Below are 26,401 nucleotides of genomic sequence, written 5' to 3' on the forward strand. Positions count from 1 at the left end.
GCTCCCTTAAAGGAGCCGAGCGGCGGCCGCGCCGCTCCCCCCTCCGCGCCGCCGGGGAGGGACTGACGACGGAAGGCGCCCGACACCGCCCCCGCGGGCCCGCACCCCCGCCCGAGCCGCGCGGCCACCGCAGCGCGCGGGAGGCACAGCCCACTGACTGCGGCCACTGAGACCACGACCCTCGGGGAAAGACAGACGTAGACAGACTGGGGATTACAGCTCGGAGACGCTAGCGGGCCGGGCAGGGATGGAGATATGGACGGCGAGCCTAGGGCGCAGTGACCCTGAGGCACCGCACCCGAAAGACACACTCCTAGGGCAGAAACACCCTTGGGGGAGAGAGAAAAATTCAAGGAAATCGGAGCTGGCTAGATAGAGTCCGTGAGGACAGAGTGAGAGAGCAAGGAAGACCAGGACCCAAGAGACCGAGAAACCTAGAACGAAGTCTCGCTTGGTTCGTGAGGGGTCTTCTCCATCAGCTTCCAACTCTAGGGGTGCTGGATGCTTGGATCTGCTCTAGTCTCAAAAGAGAAAAGCTTTTGTCCTTTAGCACCAAAGGACCTGTTAAACCTGCAAACCCCACCTGCCAGGTCACGCTGAGCAGGATTTATGGGGGGCCTGGCAGAAAGCAGTGTCCCCCTAATACTTTTCTCACAGAAGTGCAGACATTCTAGTTAACAGACCTCCTGAGACATTTAAATTTCATTGTTTCTGCCCACTGCAGTCAGGGGATCCACAGAAGATGGTCAGTCATTTCTAGGGGGCCTAGAAGGTAGGAGGATCCTGGAGAGAATAGTCCTCTCCTAGCCCAGTTCCAGGCTAGGCCACTTCCTCCCTGCTGTCGGCTAGAGGGAGGGCTAGGCTCCTCAGAGGACTCTTGTGCCTTCCCTGAAGCCTGTTTTTCTCCCACAGTATGCAGCCAAGCACCCTGGGCCAGCCAGGACTTTAGTGTCCCATCCACTGCCCCATAGAAAGAAAGCACACAAGGGGTCTCCGTGGACACGCCCACTTCTGGGCTTAGACTCCTTCGGCCTATCTTTGTTAACCAGCCCTTACACTCACTCCCTCTTGATTCTATCAAAGGCTCAGTCCCTCAGCCAAGAGCATTTTCAAAACTATTATTGCACAGAGCTAACAGCAAAAATGTTCTTCACCTCAGCAGAAGACTATCCTGTACTCATGGGCCTCTCCTTGCCTTCTGATGCCTCACCTACCAAACCAGGGTTTCCTAGGATCCTCTGTGCAGGCCGATGTGCTAGCCACCAGGCTTTGACAAACATTGTCCATCTTAGTTTTAACTATGACTGACTGTCTCACCTTTCAGGAAACCCTTTAGTCCCAAGGACTCCAGAGTGGGACAGCAACACATCCTGTAGACATGGAAGTTGAGAAGCCCCCAAAGTCATGAATTCAAAGCTGTTCACCAGCTCAGGCTACTGGCAGGAAGGGCATGGGTACCCCTTTCCACCTCTAACCCTGGAGCGCTCCCCCATATTGGAACTGTAGTGCAGTGGTTGTTACAGAGCGAGCAGTCTCTGTGTGGCTTTCTGTGTAAACTTTTGTTAAGTCTGGATGTACCTTCTGGGGTGTACTGCATCATCCCCAGTTTATGCAGAGGAAACAGGCTAAGAAAATTCACTGTCTTCCATTTTAGGCCTGAGCTCTGTCCCTCTGGGTCTCCTTGTCCTTATGCTTCCCTCAGGCTGTGGGAATTTCAGAGGGTTGGCAGTTTGTACAATGTCTCCATTGGCCACCTGGTTTGTGGGTCCAGAAGTGGTGACAATGGACACCACTGACTACAGAAGACATAATGAACCTGTCACAGAAGGGACACAGTTGGGCCTAAGTAACACCTCAGGTTGTGGCTCTCAGAAGAAACAGTGACCACAGGCTGACAGCAGTCCTGTTTCCTGGCATAGCACGGGGTGTGTGTGTGTGTGTGTGTGTGTGTGTGTGTGTGTGTGTACATGTGTGTGCATGTGTATGTGTGTGTGCATGTGTGTGTATGTGTGTGAACATGTACATATGCATGTGCATGAGTATATGAATACCTGTGTGCACATTCACATGTACACAGACCCAGGAAAACACATCTGCTTACTGGTGATAGCAGCCCCTAAGACTCTCCTCTGTTGAGTCTGGTCATCCCAAGCCTTAGACTCCTGACCTTGGGAAGGGGTGGGCGGACCATACAGGTGAGGTGCTAAGCAGATGAGTACTTGCAAAGCATCTCAAAGTCTACCCTCCCCATTCCATAAGCAAGCTACCTGACTCCCTTCTAAGCCTTCCTTGCGACCCCACTGGGTGTGAAGCTCCCCTGAGAGGTGGGCATGAAATCCAGAAAGGCTTACACAGCCTGGCCTCTCAGGCAGTTTCTGTGAGCAGCTTTGGCCCTGCTTTCAGTCACAGCAGACACATCGGGACTCAAGGCCGTTAGATTAGCTGGTGGGAGTTAACTTCCTGTATCAGAAGAGTCGTCCTTAATTGAAGAAAAGAATAACTAGCAATTTGCAGCAGCTGACCTCACTGCCTGGTGGAGGGAGGAGCTGGAGCCTGTGGTGTCTCCTAGGCCTCCAGCTCCTAATGGAAGAGTGACTGTGTCTGGGCTTCCTTCTCTGGGTTCACAGTGCTTCTGCCATCATAATGGCCAGCCGCTCTCCAGTCAGCCCAGGCAAATATTAAACCTGGATAACTGGGGAAAGGGAACAGGGGCCAGACTAGGCTCGAGCACAGATGTGGTCCAAAGGTAGAGCTCCAGGTAGGTGGGCAGGGAGATCTGGTGTCAGGATGGTTCCTCCACTAGCCAGACCCCAGGCATGACTACTAGTTCCAGAGAAATGGTATTCAAGCCTTCGGAACAATTAGCAAGAGCTGGGAGCCAACATGACCACAAGGAAAGCAAGGCAGGCTGGGTCCAGCTCATTTTCTTCCTGGACTTGGTTGTTAAGGCTGATAGAATTGGGCATCACCACACCATCTGGGCTTGGCCACAGCATCTGCTCAACTCTGCAATGGCAACTCTGGAGAACAACACAGTGAGGGAGTCTGACAAGACTATCCATGATGTGTCTCTGTCACCCTGTAATGATTCTAGTGGATGGTGGGTGGCCTTGGGGCCCATCATGCCTGTTAGCAAAAGTATACCTGACCAGGGAGCAGGGGACCATGTGCCAGGTCCATGGCGACTCGCAATGACCTTTGCAGCTGAGACTCTGAGCCACAGCCAAGATGAGACGAGCAAGGATGGGCGAGCATCTCTGAGGCCTGGTACCCTTTCTCCACATCTCTCCCAAGCTCCCAGCTTGTGTTGCCACTTGGAAGTTTCCACAGCCCCATTTCTCATCTCTCCCACTGACCTTCCTTGCCACTAACACATCATTGCCCTTGGCAGCTCCTTGCCTTTGGAGGTCTTCTGGCCGGCTTTCGCCCTTGTTAGCTTCTCTTTACTACTCCCCATTCTTTCAGATCCCTCAATTGCCGTCCGTGCCTGTGGGGACCGCCTCAGTCACAGAACAGCTCCAGACGGAGTTGCTCTTAGAGACTCCTAGGACAGCTCAGGGAGTAGCCAGCCTGTTCTCATCCCCATCTCTTCACTCTAGGCTGCCCTAGTTCTGCCTGGAGTCCGGAACATAGTGTCGTGCATCCTATCCTTGTGTCCTTCCTTCCTCTCCTTCCTGGCAGCTCCGACTTATGTACTCTTGTGTGTCCACCTTCATCCCAAGAAGGATAGAACCATGCCTGTGCCAATTCCCATGGTGAGGGCCATCTCCCTATTTATGTGGGCATTCCTGGCCTTACCCTCAAGGCAGATGCTGTAAGGAAGGCCTTGTGGCACCCAGGGCCTCCTGAAGAAGCAGAAAGATTCCTTTGATGTCAACGCTGAGATCCTGGTGTTCGAGGGCTGCAGGCAAGACAGACCCCTACCTCATAGAGAGGCCAAACACACTTTCTGACTGAGTCTTCCTTCACACTATTCTCACTAGAGTGGGCTGCAGACACTGGAAGCTACATGCACACCTTGTGTGTCCAAAGGATGCTGGGACAACCTGCTGAGTTTGTTGAACTGGCCAAATGTGGCCGCCACCCTAAGAGTTAAAGATGGCTGGAAAGAAATGAGGAGGAACGAAGGAAGAAGGAAGAAAGAGAAAGGGAAGATGGATCTGTTGAGTTGAATCTTGTCAGATTTGTGTGTGTGTGTGTGTGTGTGTGTGTGTGTGTGTGTGTGTGTGTGCGTGCGCGTGTGAAACCAGAAGACCCAGGTTAGAGTCCCACACAGTGGCTCCCAACTAGAACTCCAGTTCCAATGAACCCGATGCCTCTTTTGATCTTTGTGAGCACCATGAATACACACAGTGCACATACACTTGTGCAAGCAAGACACTCAGCCTCATGAAATAAAGAGTGTAAAACACTTCACCTAAATATCCTTTATTGTCCTGGATGTGCCGCACACACCATGGCAAGCATACGCAGGCAGTTCTCTCCTTCCAACACCATGTGGGGTCCCAGGAGCAAACGGAGGTCACCCAGCTTACCCAGCAAGCATCCAGTAATGGACGACCCATCTCACCTGTGCTCTGTCAGGTTTTGACTTCAGGAACTGTGATTTGTTTTCCACATCAGTGGTCTTCCATCCTACTGATGGACGGTGTTGATCGATAAGATTTGGGAGAGGAGGTCTCAAAAGGCGATGCATGAGTTTTTAAACAAGAGGGTGTCCAGGGAGACAGGGGAGGTTGGTGGTGGTGGAGGGACGCAGCAGCATAAACTGAAGGACGGTAAGGAGAGCGTTTACAGCTGTCCAGTTGGCTGTCCCAGGATCCCCTCTTCCCTGTGTATGGAATGACACCCACAATTTACCACCTCATGTTTTTGTGCAGGTGGGCCCCCGTTTTGCATTTGTTTAAGGTCCAGATGTTAAAATTGGCCCCAGGCAAGTCCTGTTGTTTTCCAATTATATCTGGTGCTGGGTAAAAATCTAAAAGTCCCAGCAGCATTGGCTTTCAACTCTGTACTCCTGGAAGAGCCCAGCAGCACAGTGCTGGAACCAGCACATCTAGGTGCTCTGACATCCCACTTCCCCCAGGCCTGCCTCAACACACACACACACACACACACACACACACACACACACACACACACACGCATCATTTATTTATTATGGATTCCAGAATGCACAAAATCAAACGTAGTTGTAGATGATAAGGTACTGACGAGACAATTCATAAATGGTGAGGGGGAGGTGCTTACTAATACGGCACCATCGGCCAGGGTGGAATTCACTATCAGATAGATTGTGTAGCCGATAGGGCGTTATCAGCGTGTATTATGCTATCTACACATCCTGTGGCTCTGGTCCACCTGCCTCAGGTAAGGCTTGCCTCTCTGGAGCTGCTGCTCTGGGTCCCTCCATTGTGTCTAGCTCTTCCTGTTCTTGTCAAGGACAGGGGCACAAAGAGTGGAAGAGCCCAGGGAACTATGGAGGCCCAGCGAACTGTCAGCCATTTTGTTTTTGCCCACGATGAGCATGGTTGGGTAGAATGGGGTCTATTGTGCTCTCAGGCAGCCTGGCACCTCCAACTTGTCTGGGCACCCTCTTTTACTTACCTCCAAATCCCCGTCCACATCCTGAGGAGCCTCTCTGAAGTGTGCATGTTTTCTAGTCTAACTTGAAAAGCTTTCCCCATATATATGCATGCAGAGACACTATACAGCCAAGCCTTAAGACAGTACACAGACAGTGGGACATGGTGGCACAGGCCTTTAACCCCAGCTCTGCAGAGTCAGAGGGTTCCAGGCCAACCAGCACTGTACAGTGAGACCCTGTCTCAAAAAAAAAAAAAAAAAATAACAACCCCAAAAAACAAAAACAAAGAAAGAAAAAAGACATCTTATAGGGATACCTCTTACTTTACCGTCTGTCTCTTGCTTCTACTTTTAATACAGTTTTAGTTAGAGTATGTGAACATGTACACGCTTTCGTGCTATGATCAACGTGTGGAGGTCAGAAGACAAGTTTCCGGAGTTGATTCTCTCCCTCCACAAATGCACAAATGGAAATCGCTGGCAGAGTGCTTGGCTAGCATGTGTGAAGGCCCCGGGTATGAATCCACAGGTGGAGGCAGGAGGATTGAAAGTTCAAGGTCGTCGTCCACTACCTGTTAAGTTCAAGGCCAGCTTGAGATTCCTAAGATTCTGACTCTGGGTAAAACTAAGGCAAAACCAAGCATGAACTTTAGGCTGGGTGTGGGGTATGTGGCAGAGCCCTGGTCTGGTGTGTGGAGATAGAGGAGAGAGAGAGCACAAAAGCTTGTGGGGGAAGAAATCCCTTCACCTGCGCGGAGACTGTCCCGCTTCCCTGACTCTGCCAGCTGGGATGCTCTTGGCTGTGTTTGCTTTACAGTCTACTGTAACAACACATTTTTATGTAATAAAAACAGTAAGAGTAACAGGTGTCTGTGGGTAAAGAGATCATGTTTTAGGAGTGCTGTTACCTCTTTTAATTTTTATAACAAGAAGTGAGATAGGCATTCGGACCATGCTCATTTTAGAGATAAGAAAATCAACACTCAGAGAGGTTCGACATCTTTCCGGATACCCCAGAGCTTGTGCTAAGTGTCAAAGCAAGAAAGCAAACCCAAAGCTTCCAATGTTTCCTTTCCTTTTAACACAGAAGAGAAGACAGAGGACAGCGGACTACTGAGATGGCTCAGCACAGAAACACGTTTGCAGCTTACACGAACCCGAGTTCAGTCCTCAAAATACGAAATGGAAAGTTGCCCTCTGATCTCTACACCTGTGACATACCTACACAGACACACGCACTCAAGCGTGCACACACACACACTACAGAAAGCCAAGAAGCCAGGGCTCTGCCACCAATTCTGCTGCAGCCCGGGCTGTTCACCAGCCCGCTGCATCTGTGTGCTTCTCTGCCTGTGCTTGCTGCCAGCCCACTGGTCCCACAGGGTTCTCAGAACCTTGGCAGCTCCGGTACAATCCTGCGGTTTTCTAAATCCCCCGGGGAGGTGCCCTGGCAGGTAGAGGCTCTGAGTCAGCAGGATTCTCTGGAGCACAGATGTGAGTGCCTTTGTCTGGGCAGAGGCCTCCCAGGGCTCTCAATGCAACTGCCAAGTTGGTCTCCCAGGCAGATCTCCCGGGCTGCAGGGCTATCTATTCATATTGCAATTTGAATGCTTCTGGTCAGAATGACTAAAAGGCTGAATTTTACAAGGGTTTTGAAAGTGAATTGACTCCACTTATTAAAGATATACTAGATTACATGCCGAGGCAAAGGATACCCCAGGGACTTCTGGTATCACGGAAATGGAACACCCCTTTCCCAGCCGCTCTGCAGGCAGTGGGAGACGTTTCGCCAAGCAGGTGCCAATTAAACTGCAGGCTGAAGGATCATAGCCCATCAAGGAAGCGTCTTGGCCCAGAAAGGCTGCTGGGGAATAAAAACGTGGTTCTAGAAATCCCTGCAGGTCGTTTTATATAGATCTGTCTCTTAGGGCAGGAAGCAAGGCTAAAAGGAAAGTGCTCACGGGCTCTTCAGGTTTTTGTCACAGGATTTACGAGGGACCCAGAGAGGGGAGGCTCAGCACCTGGTGATTGACTCGAAGGCAGGCAGGGAGGCCTGCTTCACACTGATGAGGGAGCTGACTGGTCAGATAGCCCAACTCTGCCCACAGTAGCTTACCTCAGCCCAGTGTGCCCAGCACCATGGTTGAGCAAGCTGAGTATTAAGTGACTGAAACCGATACAAGGCTGAGGCTGGGGAGTCAGCTCTGCCAGTAAAGTGCATGGGGACCCGGGTTCTAGTCCTCAGCTTCATCGATGCACAGCAGCACTGAGCAGGCAGAGAGGGGAAGTTCAGTGCAGCTGGCCAACTAGCATAGCTGAATTGATGAGCTCCTGGCAGGGCTGGGGTAGGGTGGGTTGGGGGGTGGGGGACACTGAGAAGATTGCTCAGCAGGGAAAGTTCTGGCTGTGAGAACGTGAGGACTAGTCTTCAGATTCTCAGCACCCAAGTAGGGTGTTACAGGACTGTCTATAATCCCAGCATGTGAGAGGCAAAAACGGGACCCTCTGAGTGAGCCAGCCTAGCTGAATCAGAGAGCTCTGTGTTCAATTAAGAGTCTCAATATATAAGAGGGAGAGTGGTTGGGGAAGATACCAAAAGTTCGCCTTAGTCCTCCCCATGCACAAGTATGTGCACCCCACACGTGTAAATATACATGTATATAACACACATAGCAGAGAAACAATTGAGGAAGCTTCTCCTCAATTGAGATTAACCTGACATTAACCTCGCTGGCCTCCATGAACACACACATACATACCTGTATGCATACAGGCATACGAACATGCACACATACGAACATGCACCCTCGATTAGGGCAGTAGTGATGCCATAGTAACTGAGAGAAGAAGATCCTAGCTCACACCTTCCCATGAATCTGTAGGAGCCAGCCCTAGCTGATGTTGATATTTCTGATGTTTCTGTCTATGTCTGTCTGTTTGTGTCATCTCTCCCTCCCTCCTTTCTTCCCTCTCTATCCCCAAGAAGTTTATTTTCCAGCTCCTGCTGCCAGGAGAAGCCTCGTGTGTGTACTAGTGCCCAGGCTGCCTGGCTTGTGGCAGTCATAGGTGGTCAGATGACATGTGTGCCCCCTATTGGCAGGTAAACTCTCAGGCCCCCAGGAGTCCAAAGGAGCTGCCAGGGTCTCACAGAGAGTAAAAGGAAGTCCCAAAGACTGGCTTAGAAAGTAGGGACTGAGGCAGCTTGAGAGGGCCAGGAGCTACGAACATTGCAGCCATCTTTTCTCTGAAGGAAGATGTTGGCCAGAGAGCACCTCTCCTCACCACACCAGACCAGTGAAAGCATCCAAAAGCCCGTGGCTCAGAAAGCAACATCATTTTCGCATTGCTCATTCAGGCCAGGCCTGGTTGGTCAGTGCTAGACTGGATGAGTACCCACAGGATGGGGACCTGGAAATGTGGGAGCTATAAAGAGGGAGAAGGAGTACCACTATGACCATTCAAACTGTGATGGGGGCTAGCACCATAAATTCCAAACAGAAGACACTGTGCGGAGGTTCACTGTGTAGACCCAACGATTTCCCAAGCCCTGCCAAGATAAAGGTTGCAGAAAGCTTCAGGAAACACAGCTGCCCCTGCCTTGTAGCAGGTCATGTGAGTTGAGCCAGGTACTCTGAGCCTGCAGTAGGCACTCAGCAGCGCCCTCTGCAGGAAGGAGTCTAGTGCATCTCCAGGAAACTGCTGCCAAGTGGTCTAGGTCTCCAGTGTCTAGCACCTGTCACCCTAGCCGGACCAGCAAAGGGACTTTGGATATCATGTTGCAGTCGCTCCAAGGTGTGAAGTTTTTAATATAGGGCATTGTAACAGTTCCTCTTTGGGGAATAAAAGCATCTAGGATTTTCAGAGTCAAGCTGTGTGAAGTAGAACTTAATCATAAGCCTTCCGCTAAGATCCTGTGGACCTCAACTGGGAAGTAGATTTTTCCTTTCCCTTCCCCCTTCCCCGCCCTGCTCTCCTGTTAGTGAAAGCACTATAAATTCCTGGGGTGTGGGCATGAAGTGGTTTTGGTTTTGTGCATGGAGAGTAAGCAATAGCTAACCAGTCAGAAGAAACATTTGTGAGGCAAAGGAACCAACCACAAGCTGGGAAGAAGGCTGGAGGTCTTCACACACACACACACACACACACACACACACACACACACACACACACCACTTTCTCTGACTTCCCGGGAATCCTGCCCCACTCTGGGACTTTTGTTCTCATGTGCAGACAAGAGAATCGTCACTTTCCCTCTGCCTCTGGGTAGGATAGGTGCACAGGACATGCACAAATAACTTCAGACTGTTGGAGATGTGGGGCCAGGACTTGGATCATTGCTTCTTGGGTGCACAACCTGGGGCTTGGCGTATTTGGACCTAGGGATCCTGGGTCCTAAAAGGGGACATGTTTTGTGTACATGTATATGTGCATGCAAGGCCACATAGACTTGTATATGTATATATAAAGGAACACATGTGCATTCACATTGTTTATGCATTTTTGTCTGTTTTTCAACATTGCCATCCAACCAGGGCTTTGCATGTTGTGATGGCTATTCCTGGTTGTCAACTTGACTACATCTGGAATGAACTACAGTCCAGAAATGGAGGGCTCACCTGTGATCCAGATCCTGAGGCTGGAAGACAGAGGCTTCTGACCCAGATCATGACATGGGAGGACACATATTGACCCAGATCTTGACGAATAGTAGTAGCCATGAAAATTCAGGCCCAGGCAAGGTAGTACACACCTTTAATCCCAAGAGACTGAGGCAGGCAGATCTCTGAGTTCAAGACCAGCCTGGGACAGAGCAAATCCAGGTGTGGTGGCACACACCTTTAACCTGTGCTGTTCCTTCTACAGGAGGACTACACATAAGGACATTGGAAGAAGGAAGATTTACTCTTCTCCAGACCTGCTTGCACTTACTTGCCAGCACATCTGTTGGAACCTACTTCTTCAGGATTCTAGCCAGTCCAGAAGCCCAGCTGAAGCAACCAGCCTCGTGGGACTGAGCAACTACTAGGTTCTTGGACTTTCCATTCACAGCTGCCCATTGTTGGGTTAGTTGGACTACAGCCTGTAAGTCACCACAATAAATTCCCTTAATACATAGGGACGTTCCGTAAGTCCTGCACCTCTAGAGAACCTGACTAATACACATGTATAGGTAATGGCTCTTGTTACTGCTGAGGTCTACCTCATCCCCCTTACTTCTGAGACAGAGTCTCTCTGAGTTGTCCAGACTGGCTATGACCTCAGTGTTGCCTGAGTCTCCTTGCCCTGTGCTCCTTATGTCTTAGCCTCCCTATGTAGCTGGGATTACAGGTGTTGATCCACCTCAGGCTTGATCAGGTTTTAAGGAATCTTGACATTTCAGATTAGCATTAACCCCTGCTTCAATCCCTTTGTTCAGATGGATATAGTCCCTTTAGTCTGCATGGGGAATCTGGGACTTGCTCCTGACTACAGCTGTGAACATGTACCAGTTAATTAAAAGCTTTTGGGGAAACTCTCTGGCCAGCAACCTATCTCCCAGGCTCACGTGGCCTATGTCACACAGAGGTCATAAGACAAGACAGAATCACTCCCTTTTGGGTATTGGGCCCCAGCTCAGAATGGAAGGAGGACCTGACACATTGACAGAGATAGCTCAGGTCTTGAAGCCCTGAACCATTCACACAAAAACCTGGCCATCCAGGTGGATCCAAGTGTTTTTGGTAGCACATATGCTTGGAATTTCTGAAAGCAAACGCTAGCCAAAGAGCTTTCTAACTGGGTGACAGAGTCTGGAGGACTGGGAGGAGATTGGGCAAGTCATAGACTTGCCAAGACTCCTCCATCACACAGAGCAGATGCACAAGCCGAAGAATTAACGGGACATGCCTGCAGGGGCTTGTGGGGAAACTCCTGGCAAGCCTGACCTGCCCCTGACGTGGCCATTCAGCCTTCAGTATCCGCCCCTCTTCAACGACTTTCCACAGTTCCCATTGTTCTCAACCCGTTTTCCCATTCACTGTAACAGCCTGCAGACTCTTTCCGCGTTTACTGTGAGGCTGGAGTGTGAGCCGGGTTTGGTTTCACAGGGACTGATTAACGCAGATGGAGCACTTGGCAAGGGCCTGGGGCTCCCATAGACTCCCCCATTTAGACACAGACTAAAGATTAGAGAGCTGGAGGGCAATCTAGGGCAAACCATGCTTTCAAGGGAAGGGAGGGACTAGGGGCGGAGGAAGCTGCCTACTGGCTCAAGGGCATCTTCTAGAAGTTGGATGAAATTCCTTGCCAGAAGGGAAAAAATGAATAAGGCTGAGACCATCGCTGCACCTAATAATACCCAGACAGCATCCTCAGGCCATGCAGCTCTCCTGGTGTGAAGGGGTCTCGCTCCGGAAGCCCTCCAGCACCCATGCTGTCTGAACAATGTTCTGTGTCCATATCCGTGTCGACCTTCCTGCGAGCCCCGACGTCAAATGCTGCCTTCTCCAGGAAGACTACTCCAACCGCTGTCCTCACTCCGTAGAAATGCATCCCTCCTTTTCTCCCCTTTGCCTCAGCTCTGTTTTCATTCTGCCTGCTTTTGTGTTTCTATATACACAGTGAACTTTAACATCAGTGAAAGTGGCAGTTTGTTACTACCTCATCTGAAAACAATGGTGTGTTTGTTTTGCTTCTATGTTGGGAACTGAACCTCGGGTCCTTGGTGTGCCAAGTGCCGGTTTTACAACCTCTACCAGGAAGCTAGTGTGCTTCTTTAATGTTAACTGGCTGTTTTTGCTTGGCCAACATCAATTCCTTCTATCTCAGAGAACAGGGTTTCCGTTTCCCCCCAGGTGCAATCCATATTTAGTTGTTGTTTGTTTGTTTGTTTGTTTGTTTGTTTGTTTGTTTTTACACTGGTGTTTTGACCACATGTATGTCTGTGTTGGGGGTTCATATCCCCTGGAATAGGAGTTACAGACAGTTGTGAGCTGCCATGTGGTTGCTGGGATTTGAACCCAGGACCTCTGGAAGAGCAGTCAGTGTCCTTAACCACTGAGCCATCTCTCCAGCATCATTTTTAATCTTTTTTTTTTTTTTCTGAGACAGGGTTTGGGTTTCTTTGGGTAGCCCTGGCTGTCCTGGAACACTCTCTGTAGCTCAGGCTGGCCTCAAACTCACAGAGATCCACCTATCTCTGCCTTCCTTGTGCTTGGATTAAAGGTATACACCACCACTGCCTGGCACAATCCATACTATTGAGATGACGGTAAGCCATTCTCTGACAGGTGTCTCTGACCTGACCAATCAGAGCAGAGGGATTACATGCAAATATGTCTTGTTACTGGAAGTGGCCAATGCCAGTGAGGTAGCCCAGGAGCCATCTTGGAAAGAGGAAGGCCTTCTGCTGTCATGGTAAATAGGCTGTTTGTGCCCACGTGGCCCCATGTGGGCGCATGAACTTCTGATCTCCTGCCTCCAGCTCCCCTGTGCTGAGGATTGAAGCATGCTAAACGAGTTTGTTGCCCACTGACTCTTAGCTGTCAACTCCAAGTGTAGTCTTCATTTCTAGTGGGATTGAGTAGTTGCTGTGGTCCTCCTGTGTGGCTGCCATGGTTGGTTCTGAGCATGGTCAAGAGCGAGTGGAGGCCATCTATCCCCTCTTGTTGATGCAGCCTGCCAGAGTCCATGTTCTGGTCCAGCTCCTGGCACCGTTTTTCTTCCAGTCCATTCTAATCTGCCTCCACTGCCCCTACCTCCTTTTAGCTGGATCCTGCTGGAAGCTGGCCTCCATAAGAGACGTGACAATCAAGTCTCTCCATCACCCGGGGCCTAGGTGCTATAACTCTACCACTTCCTTCACACTGGCACTGATGTGGAGATTACGGATCATTATTGATCCATTCTACAGATGAAACTGAAGCCAAGAGAGCTGAAGATTTCCCAACCAGAGTAGTCAGTACCAAGTCTGGCTGGAAATTCTTTGTCCCCCAAAACCTCCCATACTGAAGTGCCCTTCCTGAACTCTGGTATCCAGGCAACAGAACGACACTGGATCTGGAGGTGAAGGAGGAAGACTGGTAGTTCTGGATCTGTCCCTCTGTCTAGATGGCCCTAATCAAGTTCCTCTACCATAACCTTTAATTTCTCCTCCTGTAAAATGGGACTGATACTGCATTTACTGCTTAAAGCTGTGATCCAGTTTAGAAAGTTCTGGTGCCTGTGAGGCCTTAGTCAAGGCTGTGGGTCTGAGACAGGACAGCAGGACAGCTACACAGACCCCAGATGTGCTGCCCAGGGCAGTAGAAGGCAAAGTTGGACAATCACTGTCAGGTGTCCAGATGGAAGGACATGGCAAGGATCCACACAGGACAGTGAGCAGGAAAAACAATGTGAGAGGCCAGGACAACATTCCAGAGCCCAGCTTCTCAGGCATGCCAAGGCTCCCTCCTAACAGGTTCTGTCAAAAATCTACATAATAATTATCAAAAACTTAGGGCCAGAGGCTGATCCCCGTTTTCATGGAGATATCCATTATGTACCACCTGAACTACTGCTTGTACATAAAGGGGCTGTTTTACAGGAGAGAGAGCAGCATCTATTTAAAGGTGTTTAAGAATTTTAAAGCAATGGGGTTTTAAGACAAGGAGGTGGGTGGTTAATCCAGGTATACACACAGGTTCTCTTGCTTTCAGGATAACTCCATTAGGTATCTGAGATGACTGAAACCCTTTGATCTCAGAGTATCTTGAAGCTGGAGCTCTCCTGAGATATCTTGAGGGTCCTACAGAATTCTGCAAACATTCTGATAGTTGGCCCAGTCTCCATAGTCCCCAGTCTCTGCTTTCTGTGTGTGCCCAAGTAAGCAGTGTTTGCTTGGCTTTTCTAGGTCAAATACAGCTTAGACTTGGTGAACCTGAGGTTGAAGTTTGATGGATGGCAGAGCCCAAAGAGCCAGGACTTAAGTACTCCTGCCCACAGAACACAAGATTCCTGAGCTAGAAGCTCCTTAGAATTCTTCTATGCCCATGGACTCTCTCGCACTGAAAGGCAGACTAAAGATACTGAAGGCCCCACCCCAGCTGGGGCAGGAACATACAGGGGGCTTAGCAGTACAGGCTCAGTGACCTACACGAGTGGAAGAGTCATAGGAGACCTCACCAAGACAAAGGAAGTTGGAGGAGAGGATTCGTGGGGGTGGGCTGGATGCTTGGGAAAGAAACAGTTCTGGGCTGGGGAAGGAGGCAGGACTAGGGCAGAGATAGGGGAGGGCATCTGGCAAGTGTAGGTAAGAGACCCAAAGAGAAGAGCAGGAGGGGCAGGGTAGAAGGCAAAGGGCCCACAGGCCAGGCGAGCAGGAATGTTGTTCGAGAGGACTGTCAGGGCATAAAAGGTGGAGGTGTGCAGCCAGCCTCTCAGCCCTGCCCCCAGAACAGCCATGGGGCCTTACAGCTGTGCTGCAAAGGTGCTTCAGAAACCACAGGGTAGGCCTTTGAAGGGTCTCCACAGATGACTTTAAGGTATTGGAAAGGGAAAGGAAGAGACCAAAGCTGTAAGACCCAGGGCCAGGGGAATGAATGATTCTATGGGGAGAGGCTGGATCTTCAAGGCCTGGGCACAGGTGCCCTGGGAGGGAGCTGCAGTAAGGTCAGGAGCCACTGAAAAGAGGGCTTTTCTTGGTTGGGGATACATGAGACCCTGATTGGGAGGGGGAGCTGGAGGGGAGTCAGCCAGAGAGACCGAGCATGTTCAGCATTCTAAGAAGGGCAGTGGAAAGGGCACAATTAATAGGGTATGACAAGGTCTAGCTGGACTGAAGATACACATGGGGCCCTAGGTGGACTGGTGTGAGCACAATGGTGCCTATGGTATAGGAACAGAGGCCCGGCAGGCTAGAGAGGGGACTCGGCACCGAGTTCCCATGAAAGGAGAAGTCTCACAGGAGTTAGCAAGGGAGGGGCCCTTACTAAGAACCCAGAGTAAACACACAGCAGGGTTAACAGGAGTCCATGTAACCCAGCCCCCCACTCTTGGCTACTGAAGTACACGCCCATGTTGAAACTGACCAGAAACAGCTCTAGCCCCAACTGAGACCCCACAGGAAGTCAGTACTGATGAGGACACACAGCTAGATTACTGCCTTCCTCTGTTTTGTATGGGCCCAAAGAAGTAGAGGCTTGCTTAGAGGTAACCCCCAGAAGCAGGGTCTCTGACTCCCAGAAGACCATCAGAAAACAAGTATTCATAACAGTAGCAAAATCACAGTTATGAAGTAGCAAGGAAAAGCTTCCTGATGTGGTTCTGCTTCACTGTTTTCCACCTGTCAGCCTGTGGCCACTGTGTCCCCTCCTAGCCTTGATTTTTTTTTAAGATTATATATATGTGTGTATATATATATATATATATATATATATACATATATATATATACATATATATATACACACACATACATGTACACTGAGCTGTCCTCAGACACACCAGAAGAGGGCATCAGATCCCATTACAGATGGCTGTGAACCACCATGTGGTCACTGGGAATTGAACTCAGGACCTCTGGAAGAGCAGTCGGTGCTCTCAACCACTGAGCCATCCCTCCAGCCCAGCATTGCTTCTTTCTACTCTCCTGAAGTTCCCCAGTTTAGGGAGACAGGGACTTGGACTTAGTGGGAAGAAGGTAAGACCTTTCATCACCCACCCTGGTGCAAGAATGGCGATCACACTAAGGAGAATGCCCCACCCTGCCCCCATTCACTCTTCTGTCAGTTCTCTAGCCCTGGGCCTGCCCCACATCCCATCAACAGGAGGAACCTGACTGAGGCTCAGGAGCAGTTGGGACAGACATCTCCCTAGCCACCGTTCCCCAGTCTAAGCCGAGGGAGACAAGTTTTCTACAATGAGTTGGAAGCCAATGGCAGTGGACCTCAGGGGCCAATGTGCACACTCCTTAGATGGCCATCTGCCAGGGTCACACAAGGTCACCATGTATCTGTGGACTGTACTGAATGTGATCCAACCCCTATACATTAATTCAAATATACCTGCAGAGCAACAAAGTGCTAGGCAGAATCCCTGCCCTCAAATCTAACATAGCCAAGGAGTAAACAGGAAGAGACAGTCTGGCTGGGCAGTGAAAGTCAGCCTATGATGAAAGGGAGCACTAAAGAGCACTCAGGCACCTCAACTAACTGGAGGGAGCTCATGCCACACAAACACACTCAAGTAAAACAGGCTGTGAACCAGTCAGGCGAAAGCTGAAGGGAGTTAGAGAATGACTCACAGTGCTTAGCCTTAGTTCACGCAGCTAACATTCTAGTGGTCTGGCTGCAAGACTGTATGCAGGAACATTTACAGAGTCAGAAGATTTAATTCTCATTTCCAAATTCTAAATTCTTGCGGCTCATTTCCGTCTCACTGTGGCTCCAAGTCTGGGCTATGAAGCAGACCCTGGACACGAGGGAGAGATGAGGCTCACCCGCCTGAGCTAGAGGGGGTCACCTGGTAGAGGAGGCCGGTGCAGACTGGCAAGGACAGGCTGCAGCAGGAAGCACTCTGCAAAGGCACTGCTCCAGAAGCAGTGTCTGGGACACTAAGTGGGGACAAGGAGAGGCAGGAGCACATGGGAAAGTGACTCCATGAGCATGGCATATCTCATGAACACAGGCTAGTTTGCCCAAATTCCCCCTTCCTGCTCTCATCTATCAATGGGGGTGTGATGGTATCTGTCTCACACAGAGTGCGCCTGCATTAAGCTATGCAGAGAACTTTTAGTACAACACTCTAGTATGTGCTCAATAAATGTTAGGTTTATTAGCATTTATTTTTCTCCGAGGTGGTAAATAGTCTACTATGTTCATATCAAATACAAAAGTATTCCCAGTGGTTCCTGTAAATCCCATTTCACATTGCCTGTGGGAAAAGGAGATGTAAATTACTTCAAATAGACATGTTCACAATTTAAAATACTGAGTTTATTTTTTTAAATCAGCACAGTAAAAACGGCCATAACAAATGACTACCTACCAACGACAAGTGCTTCTATTGGTTCACATGTACACATTTAAGTCTCCAGATTGAAGACCTATGGATCCCTTGATGTCCTTTCTGAAGTTATATAATATTAAAACAGAAGATATTAAACAAAAATCAATTTTTGTGGCCAAAAAGCTTATATCATCACTTGAACTTCTGGTACCTTAGAAATAATCCCAGGAGGCCATGTCGAAGCATCTGTGGTAGCCAGAGTCACATTAGTTCTTGGGTATCACCTTTGCTTCTTACACTCCTTTCACCAAGCCTCACATAAATAACTGAGGCAAGCTCTGATCCAGGCAAACTTTTTCAGGCAGTTGCCTTATTTTATTATTATGCACATCCCTTTTCTTTTTCTCAATTCAGAGTTCCTAAAAACACTGGCACCAGGACCTAAGAGTCTTCAAAAGGCCACATGGGCATCTTTTTTTTTTTTTTTTCTTTTCTTTTTTTCGGAGCTGGGGACCGAACCCAGGGCCTTGCGCTTGCTAGCTCTACCACTGAGCTAAATCCCCAACCCCCACATGGGCATCTTTGGTTCTCCGAAGAGTCCAGAAGTCTTCAAGTCATCTACTTGTCTCCCTCCTCCAGATGGGATGCTCTGTGGTGCAGAGAAGCCTCTGCCCTCTGGGACAGTGAGCTGGCATGGGGAAGGTCTGCCCTCTCCTGTCTTCAAACTTCTGCATTCAGAGAAATGCTTCTTATACTAGCATGTGTCAAAACAGCAATAAATGACTCTGAGAAACTGAGAATGTAAAACTCCCTAGGAAGTGAGGCACCGAGAAAGGTGTGCTTGAGCCTGTGTGTTCTGTGTGCCCGTGTGCTGGGCTCCCCACTTCCACTGCTGCTGAGCAGAGGCTGGGTGGCACCACCACTCTGCATTCCACGTAGCTTGTCACCTAGTGGAGACACCACCAGTGACAATGTGAGGAGCACACTTACTAACAGGAGCCAGGTGCTGGGACCAGATAGTAACTGCACTTGGGTTAGCACTGATCCCTCTGCCCCCATGGGTTTAACAGAGGCTAGAACCCTGGTGTGAAGTCTGTCCATTACCTTTCAAAACATTTTCATCTCCAACTGAGTCAGAGGAATGAACACAGCATTTCAGTAGGAAAATTATACATTTTGAAAATGTTGTACCATTCTGTCTCATGCTCCTCAGGCACTAATAAATGCAGCCCACCTTTCTATAGCTCCCAGAAGCACTACTAAGACAAGGAGAGGGTGACCTCCGTGGTATTCCCCTCAGTGGGCAGCCAAGGACCAAGATTCCCCCATGGGCTGACAGCGGGTGGTGCTGTTCCTCTGGCAGTGATCTGAGGGCCCTGCCTGGACAGCTCTCACGCAGCGGCCTCTAAGAACTCTGAAGTGAACACAGCTTCTGCATAGTCTTCACACACATCCTGCAGTTCTGCAGCCACGGCCCCCAGCGCTTCATCTACCAGCTCATCTGAAAAGCTGGAAGACAAAGGACACAGCTGAAGGCGTGGGCAGCCAAACACAGAGCTGTTCAGTATTCATGAAAACCTAGGCAATCAGCTCAGAAATTGTGTGGAGACCCAGAAGTCCATAGGAGCAAAGATACTTCTGGAGAAGAAAAAGTGAGGGGCATGGCTCTCCCAGATATTAAGACCCCCAAGCCCTGCAAGAGCATCAAAACAGACAAAATGGCCACCACCCTTGAGATGGCTGATATTAGAGCTGACTAGAAATGAATGGCCAGGCCAGAGCCCAGCCCCAGCTCAGAGACATGCTTTCTCTACGGGAAAGAGCAAGGACCTCCATAGCCCAGATGCCTCTACATAAACATGTGTGTCTACACAGCACACAGCCTCTTTTATTTGAACTGTTAGAGAGTATGTTGAAGACCTGGACACCCTCAAGAACTTCAGTGTGTCCTAGAAAAGACACCATGTAGACAACTGTCGTAACAGTACCATAAACCATTATCTAAGCTTACGTACAGACTTTTTTCAAACCTTGCCAGCCATCCAAATAAGGCCCTTAAAACGTTTTAGAATCCAGGATCCAATCCAGGCTATTTAGCTGTCATGTCTCTTTAGACCTCTTTCCTTTAAAATATGTTCCTCACTTTCTCTTTCATGACTGTAACATTTTTTGGAGAGTGAAGCATTTTCCTCCCATTGTCCTCAGGTCCTGGGTTGTTTAGTATTCTCTTATAATCATGTCAGCTGCATAGTTCTGGAACAGATGCAGGAGGGGAGATCTGTGTCCCCTCAGTGCTTGTCCCTTTAATGTTGACTGCTGATTTTGGCCATTCAGATGTGGCGATGCCTGCCAGGCTTCTTCCTTATAAATCACTGTTTTCTGTCTGTAACTAATACATAAATCATATGGAGATATTTTCAGACTCATTTGGGGTTTGTAGAGCTTCTTCTGTCTTTGTGGCCTTGGTTACTATGGAGATGATAGCCATTGTCTCTCTGGACATTGTTTCAGATTCATTTTCTTACAAGATTTCCTCTCCCAAGCAGAACTTCACATATATTAGACCACACTGCTCGGGCTTCCATGTTCCCAGTCACCCCATCTTTACTTCTCATCTTTAATTTTGCCCTTCTGCAACACACACACACACACACACACACACACACACACACACACACACACACACACACACACACTGTTCCATATTCCAAACTTCCAGGTTTCCCTTTTGTTGTATCTAATTTTCTATCAAGTCTATCTGATACAGTCCTCATTTCAGAAAGTATGGTAGTTTTTTTTGTTTTTTTGTTTGTTTGTTTGTTTGTTTGTTTGTTTGTTTGTTTGTGCCATGGATGTATGTTTGGATTTTGACTAGTGCCCAGTCCTCTGGCACAATTCTAAGTTGAGTCTTTTATTTCTACACACAAGGCGGCTGTTTGAGTCTGTGAACAGTTTCACTCTTGGAGCTGCTGTGATGTGCTGTTAGTGTTGTTTCTCGTTTCTCTGTTGCCTGGCTATTTTTGCTATAAAATAGACACCATTCATGAACATTACAGAACTAAAGTAAGTCTCCTATGATGATATGATTTTCCTCCAGAGGAAATATGTTTGTTACGTATGGGGCCTGGGAAACAACAGAGTCTAGAGTCACCTCAGCAACTGAGAAGATGTGGCAATCCCTATGAAGACCCATTTATACACAGATCACCTGACCTCCCAGGGAATGCAACCTTTCAAACTTTCAACTCGAAGTGAAACAAGGCCTGGGATGTAGTTTAGCAGTAGAGGGCTGGCCCAGAGTGTACAAGGGCCTGGGTTCAATAACAGCACCATAACCACCAAAGTGAAGAAACTTCAGCAAGGCACTACTAGCCTTAGCTATTAACTGTTGGTTCCAGTCTCCGTCTTCTGGCCTCAGGAGGCTGTGGCAGTGCTCTCCTCCAGAGTAAACCATTCAGCACCACACTGTGGGCTGTGCTCTCTTCCCCAGGGTCCTGACCTACTTGTTCTTCATTACCTACTTAGTATCGTGATGCCTTCAAGTGTATGCATTTTATTTTTAATTCAGCCTTTCTATTAACAGTTACTCTCAGGGGAGAGGTGGTCCAAATCACCACGTGTGTCATTTCTGGAAGCAGAAGTGACGATGTCGTCCTTGTGTTTGCCTCACTCTCTATATTCCCACCACTGCTTCTCCACCCAGCTGTGAGGGACACGCAAGGGCACTTCTCATTCATTCCGCACAGCAAGTGGCAAGACAGGTTTCCTTTCTTCACTCTGCCTCAAAGCAACATCCCTCCTGAAGCCCTCTGTCCTCCCCTTCCAGTCTGGACGGCTGCTACCTTTGCTCACTGGCAATGTCTCTGGAAGTGGTTTTGCCATTTTTCTGGACATCCCACATTGGAATCTGGGTCCCCTGAAGTCCTGGGTTATCTTTCTCAGTGCCCATCTTGCCTGGGGCAGCCCATGGTCCCAATAACTTAAGAGGAAACCATGCAGGATAGCAAAAGCTCAGAGATACCAAATGAGAGGCGTGTTTAAAACTTAAGAAAATATGTAAGAGGTCTACTGCTTTGCTCAGTGATGAAAGCCACCTCGCACTTTGTACTAAAGTGGTACTCAGAGGGACCTAAAGGTGCAGGCTGTAAGAGCAGTGCAGTCAGAAGCTAGCTGCTTGCCAAGGCCAGTGTGCCTCAGTTGTGACTTCATATGGCTGTTTTCTGACCAGCAAGACTGTGCTGTCTAAGATTCTGTGCGATCTAGGGATTGAGCAACTCTCACCATCAGCATCCAAAAAATCAGCCCCAACTGGAATATCTGTGTTCATTCACTGAAACCCTAACTCCCAATGCGATGGACTGAGCCTAGAAGGAAATGAAGTTCAAATGAGGTCACAAGGGTGGAATCTCCATGATGGGAATGGTGCCCCAAGAGGAAGAGATAGAAGACCTCTGTCACTAGAGGACAGAGTAGGAAGACAGCTGTCGGCCATCCAGGAAGAGGACACTCACCAGACACTTCGATCTTAGATAACTCCCAGCCTCCAGACTGTGAAAAGATATTCTTGTTGTTTTTAGTCCCTCAGTCTACAGTGTTTTATGGCACCCTGAGCTCAGCCTGACAGTCTGCCTGAGACAAGGAGACTGAAGGTCACTCCATTTCTCCAGGTGGCAAAGATCATGATATTTTTATAGCCTCCTGCGTCTGAAGAGCAGTTCACCATGAGCGGCCACTGGAGCCTCAGACCCTAAAGCAAAGAATAAGACCTCGGCTGATCCTTTCTCCAGCTCCTCTTCAAGTCTAAAACTTGGTCCTTGGCCTGTAAACAGAGACACAGAAATTTTACTGACCTTTCAGCTATTAGCCATGGGTTGAAGGAGCCTATAGCCTCATGAGAAATGATCCGTAGGAACTGCTCATATCGGCTACAGTAATCACCGATGCTGTGCCGCATCCCTGGTGGAACTGAGAGGGGAGTTTGGCCTTCTTTCTGATGCAGATCTTCTCTGAAGAAGGGAAGGGGGGCCTCCATTTTCTCTGATTCCTCCTCTGTCCCCATACTTTCATCCAGTGAGCTGAGAATACAGAAGGAAGAAGGCATTCAAATGTAAGCAAATGGTTTATCTAAACAAAACTCCGCATCCTACCATCATGCCCACTCCTCTCTGTACCACAATAATCTTCACACTGCAAGGATTCTTTCTCCATAGATGAAATAAAACTCACACTAAGTAGCAGCACAACTTGTATATGCCAGCTAAAGGCTGCCAAGTGCTGGAGGCTTCCTTACAATGCAAGTGTTTGATGCCCCCCATGGAACCACTGTTTTACTGACCCATCACAGAGTTTACAAGGCCTTGCTCAAAACAACTTTTGTCACATCAGAAATAAAGGACTGCAGACTTTAACTACACCCAATGCCACCAACTAGCAAAACTATGCAGTATCCCTGCCACTCACTTGGCACTGCAGGGCCTTTCTAACAAGATGTTCACCTCAGGGCACTTGCGAGTTGCTGTCTTGGTGATCTTGATTGGATGGGAAGCCAAAGGTCTTTCACTTACTGCTGGGGTGTTCTGGTCTAGAAAGGACAGGCATAAAATGACTATTGTCAAGAAAAACTGTGTCCTCCTTATGAGTGTGGTAGTAGTCAGTGAGCTGTGAGGAAGTCACAAGCATCTTCCTTACACATTACGACACAAGAAGTGGTGCAGAGGGACTTCAAACAGACGGAAAAAAAAAAAAAAAGCCCACAGAGTCAAGTCTTCAGGAAAGAGAACTGCTCCCCAGTTTTACATGAGACTCCTTACCCAGTCCGCGCAAAGTCCTATGCGACACCATTTTACTGGTACCCACCTGCCAGTCAAGAAGTCTGAAGTCACGAAGTTTGTTTTTGAACCTTTAAATGCTTTGATTACTGAAGAAGGATAAAGTCACTCAGACTTGAACACTTTATTAGCTGATCTAACTTGTCGCTGGACATTGCTGCAAAAACTCTGCATGAGAGTCAAAACACTAATTTATTAACTACAACTTGCAGGCCTGCAAGCTCTCCTGTGTTGTGGGTGATTTCCAGTTTTAAATGTGTTTCAAGGGCTGGAGAGATGGCTCAGCGGTTAAGAGCACTGAGTGCTCTTCCAGAGGTCCTGAGTTCAATTCCCAGCAACCATATGGTGGCTCACAACCATCTGTAATGGGATGCTCTCTCCTGAAGTGTATGAAGACCAACTACAGTGTACTCACATATAAATAAAATAAATAAATCTTTAAAAAAATGTGTTTCAAGTGGAAGAACAGAACCTGTCACTCAAGTGAAGATGCCCTAGTACCACACTGTTTCTGAGGCACACGCACGCATGCTTAGGTTCACACACTTTCAGGAAAAGCACTGCCGCGGGCAGCCTTTGGAACAACACCACCAATACTGAGTACAACCACTTTCCAGTTATTCACAGAAGTGAGAGGGATGGATTAGACACCACAGAACCCCAAGACCAGTGTAAATTTGGTTCTGTAGTGCACCCGAGGCGGCAAGCATGGTGCCCAGATTCCTGCTTTGGTCTTATGATGCTGGAATTACAAGTATCCAATACTCACTTCAGTTTTAGTATTCTAAAGAGTTCCTCTGTAAAATAATAGTAGTAGTAATAATAGTAGTAGTAGTAGTAGTAATAATAATAATAATAATAATAATAATTATGTGTGTCTCTGTGTGGGTATGTGCACTAGAGTGTAGTTCCTGTAAATGCTAGAAGAGGACGCTGGTTGCCCTGAAACTGCACTTATCGGCAGTTGAGAGCTGCCTGATATAAATGCTGGGAATCAAACTCCAGTCCTTTGCAAGAATAGTATGGTCTCTTAGCTGCTAAGCAATCTCTCCAGACTGTAAAGAGGTCCTCTTAAATGTTAATGTAGCCTCTACATAGAGACCTATATAGCAACTAATAATTCAAGGTTGTCATCTTGAAAGGAAAAGACACTAAGTCCCTTTAAGTATGCAACCATAGCCAAACCATCAGTAAAATAGGCCCCTTTCCCCTGACTCCAGTTCAAAAAGAAATGCTAAAACACCCACTGTCTGACTATGCAATCATTAGAAGGCTCCTTGCACAGTGGGCCTGTTGCCAGCATGACTGACTGACAAACTCTCTGGGTCTCAGTGAACCTGGGGCTTAGCTGGGAAAGTTAAGGCATCTTGACAGACAGCTGTAGCCTGCTAGAACTAGCTGTAGGTGTTCACAGGCAGGAACTGGTCAAAGAAAGAGAGCTCTATAATAAAAGCTGAGTATTGCTAATGGCTCGGGACCAGAAGTGTCTCAGGTACGGTAGTTGTTTAGATTCTAGGATCTGTGTAGAAGCTCCACTGGGCACCTCAAGTTGTAAAGTTCAGTACTTTAAGGCTCTGGAAGCACACTGGATCTCAGCATTTCTATGGCTGCTTAGCCTGCATAAGAAAAAGTACTGCATGGGTAGGATCACATGAGCCAGGCCCAGAACAGCAATTCAATTACTGGCCTATGCGTTAAAAGCCAGGGTTGTCACTGTAACAACTAAATGCATGAAAACTGCAGAAAACACAAAGAGTACATGAGAGTCTGTAAAAGTATCTCTTATTTGCCTAATGTAATTGTCATCTCAGGGGCTTACTGTTTCAAGTGGAAGCTTCCACAGTCCTTACAGTCTAATTTAGGCCTCGAATGTTTCCAGCCTCTGACACTTACTGCTGAATAGTTAGTTCTCTCTGAGCTCCGGCTGGCTGGTTCAACTCAGCTGTTCCGGTTCAAACTCCTCTCCACACTGACTGATTCAATCTGGCTTCTCTCTCTCTTGGCCTCTCTTGAATAGCTCTGCTTGGCCTCAAGCTGTCAATCTATTCTAACTTTCTTGCTCCTTCTCATTCTTTGTCTCTTTCTGTGTCTAGCTTGTTCTCTTTCTGCAACCTGTCTCTGCACAATTGTCCTGGTAAAAATGCCTTCTTTTTCTCTGCACTGCCCCTCAACTAGCTTCCCTTTCCCCCCTCTTCTCGTGAGAGTTGGGCACATCCTATTTTGTCAAACCGTTCTCTGATTCGTCACTTTGTCTGCCACTCAATCAGACATCACTTTCAAACATGGGCACTTCCGTCTACAAACTAACTTTACCTTCATTGTTTGGGATTAAAGGTGTGTACTAAGGGCATGTCTGTATTCCAGCCAGAGGGATTGGAGTAGGTGCTAAGGGTTGAGCCACACCACAACTAGAAACAGGGTTTTTCCCAGTAAATAACATAATCTCAGGGTTCACAGTGTTATCGAATATCCACAAGTGTTGTTAGATGGTCCATATTTCTGTCAAAATTTAACATGGAGAATCCTTTTTCTAAAGCAATGACCCAAATTTGTATCTTGAAATCATTCCATATGATAGAAGCGGGCATCAAGCACCCACCCTAGGGCTTCCTTCACATCTGCAGGTAAGTGTAATACACAGTGGATTTACGTCCCAGTGAGGGCAATGCTCACTTACATCTACTCCTTCATGAATAAGACAAACATGAATCAAACAGATTTTTGATGCTTCCCTACGAGCAACTAGCCTCCTAGCAACTGCAGCCACAGTGTAAATGTCTAAGTTCTGAAAAGTAAAAGTGAAAAGCAAGTCTCTTTTACCAAATGGAACAAGAACGAGTGAATATCCAGCACCCTCTGCCTCAAACCACAGTTATCTAAGACGGACTGTAAGGCTAAACATTAAAGCTAAAAAAATCAAACCAACCAACCAACCAACCATAAAGCTCCTGGAAGAAAACAGCGTTCTTTTACCTCAGTGGCCGGCAAAGCTTCCCTGGGCCACAAAATAAATAAAATAAATAA

General features: G+C 48.3%; 1 protein-coding gene across 29 annotated transcripts in view; it reads right to left on the reverse strand.

The window, feature by feature from the left end:
* Positions 1-17,351: 17,351 nt before the first annotated feature.
* The window catches only part of 4933427D14Rikl (RIKEN cDNA 4933427D14 gene like), a 48,837-nt gene continuing 39,787 nt past the window's right edge, over positions 17,352-26,401 (reverse strand). For 13 of the 29 annotated variants that reach the window (XR_015630794.1, XR_015630792.1, XR_015630790.1 and 10 more), the window contains 3 exon segments: positions 23,010-23,130; positions 22,400-22,624; positions 17,515-19,058 (listed from right to left, as the gene is read on the reverse strand). Coding sequence is in view for 12 of the 29 variants with exons in the window: in NM_001427204.1 (NP_001414133.1) it covers positions 18,941-19,058; positions 22,400-22,624; positions 23,010-23,130 (464 nt within the window). In the remaining 17 variants the exon portion in view is untranslated. 29 annotated transcript variants of the gene reach the window in all.

Source organism: Rattus norvegicus, chromosome 10, assembly GCF_021556685.1.
Source record: "Rattus norvegicus strain SHRSP/BbbUtx chromosome 10, alternate assembly SHRSP_T2T, whole genome shotgun sequence".
In the NCBI taxonomy this organism is placed as follows: Eukaryota; Metazoa; Chordata; class Mammalia; order Rodentia; family Muridae; genus Rattus; species Rattus norvegicus.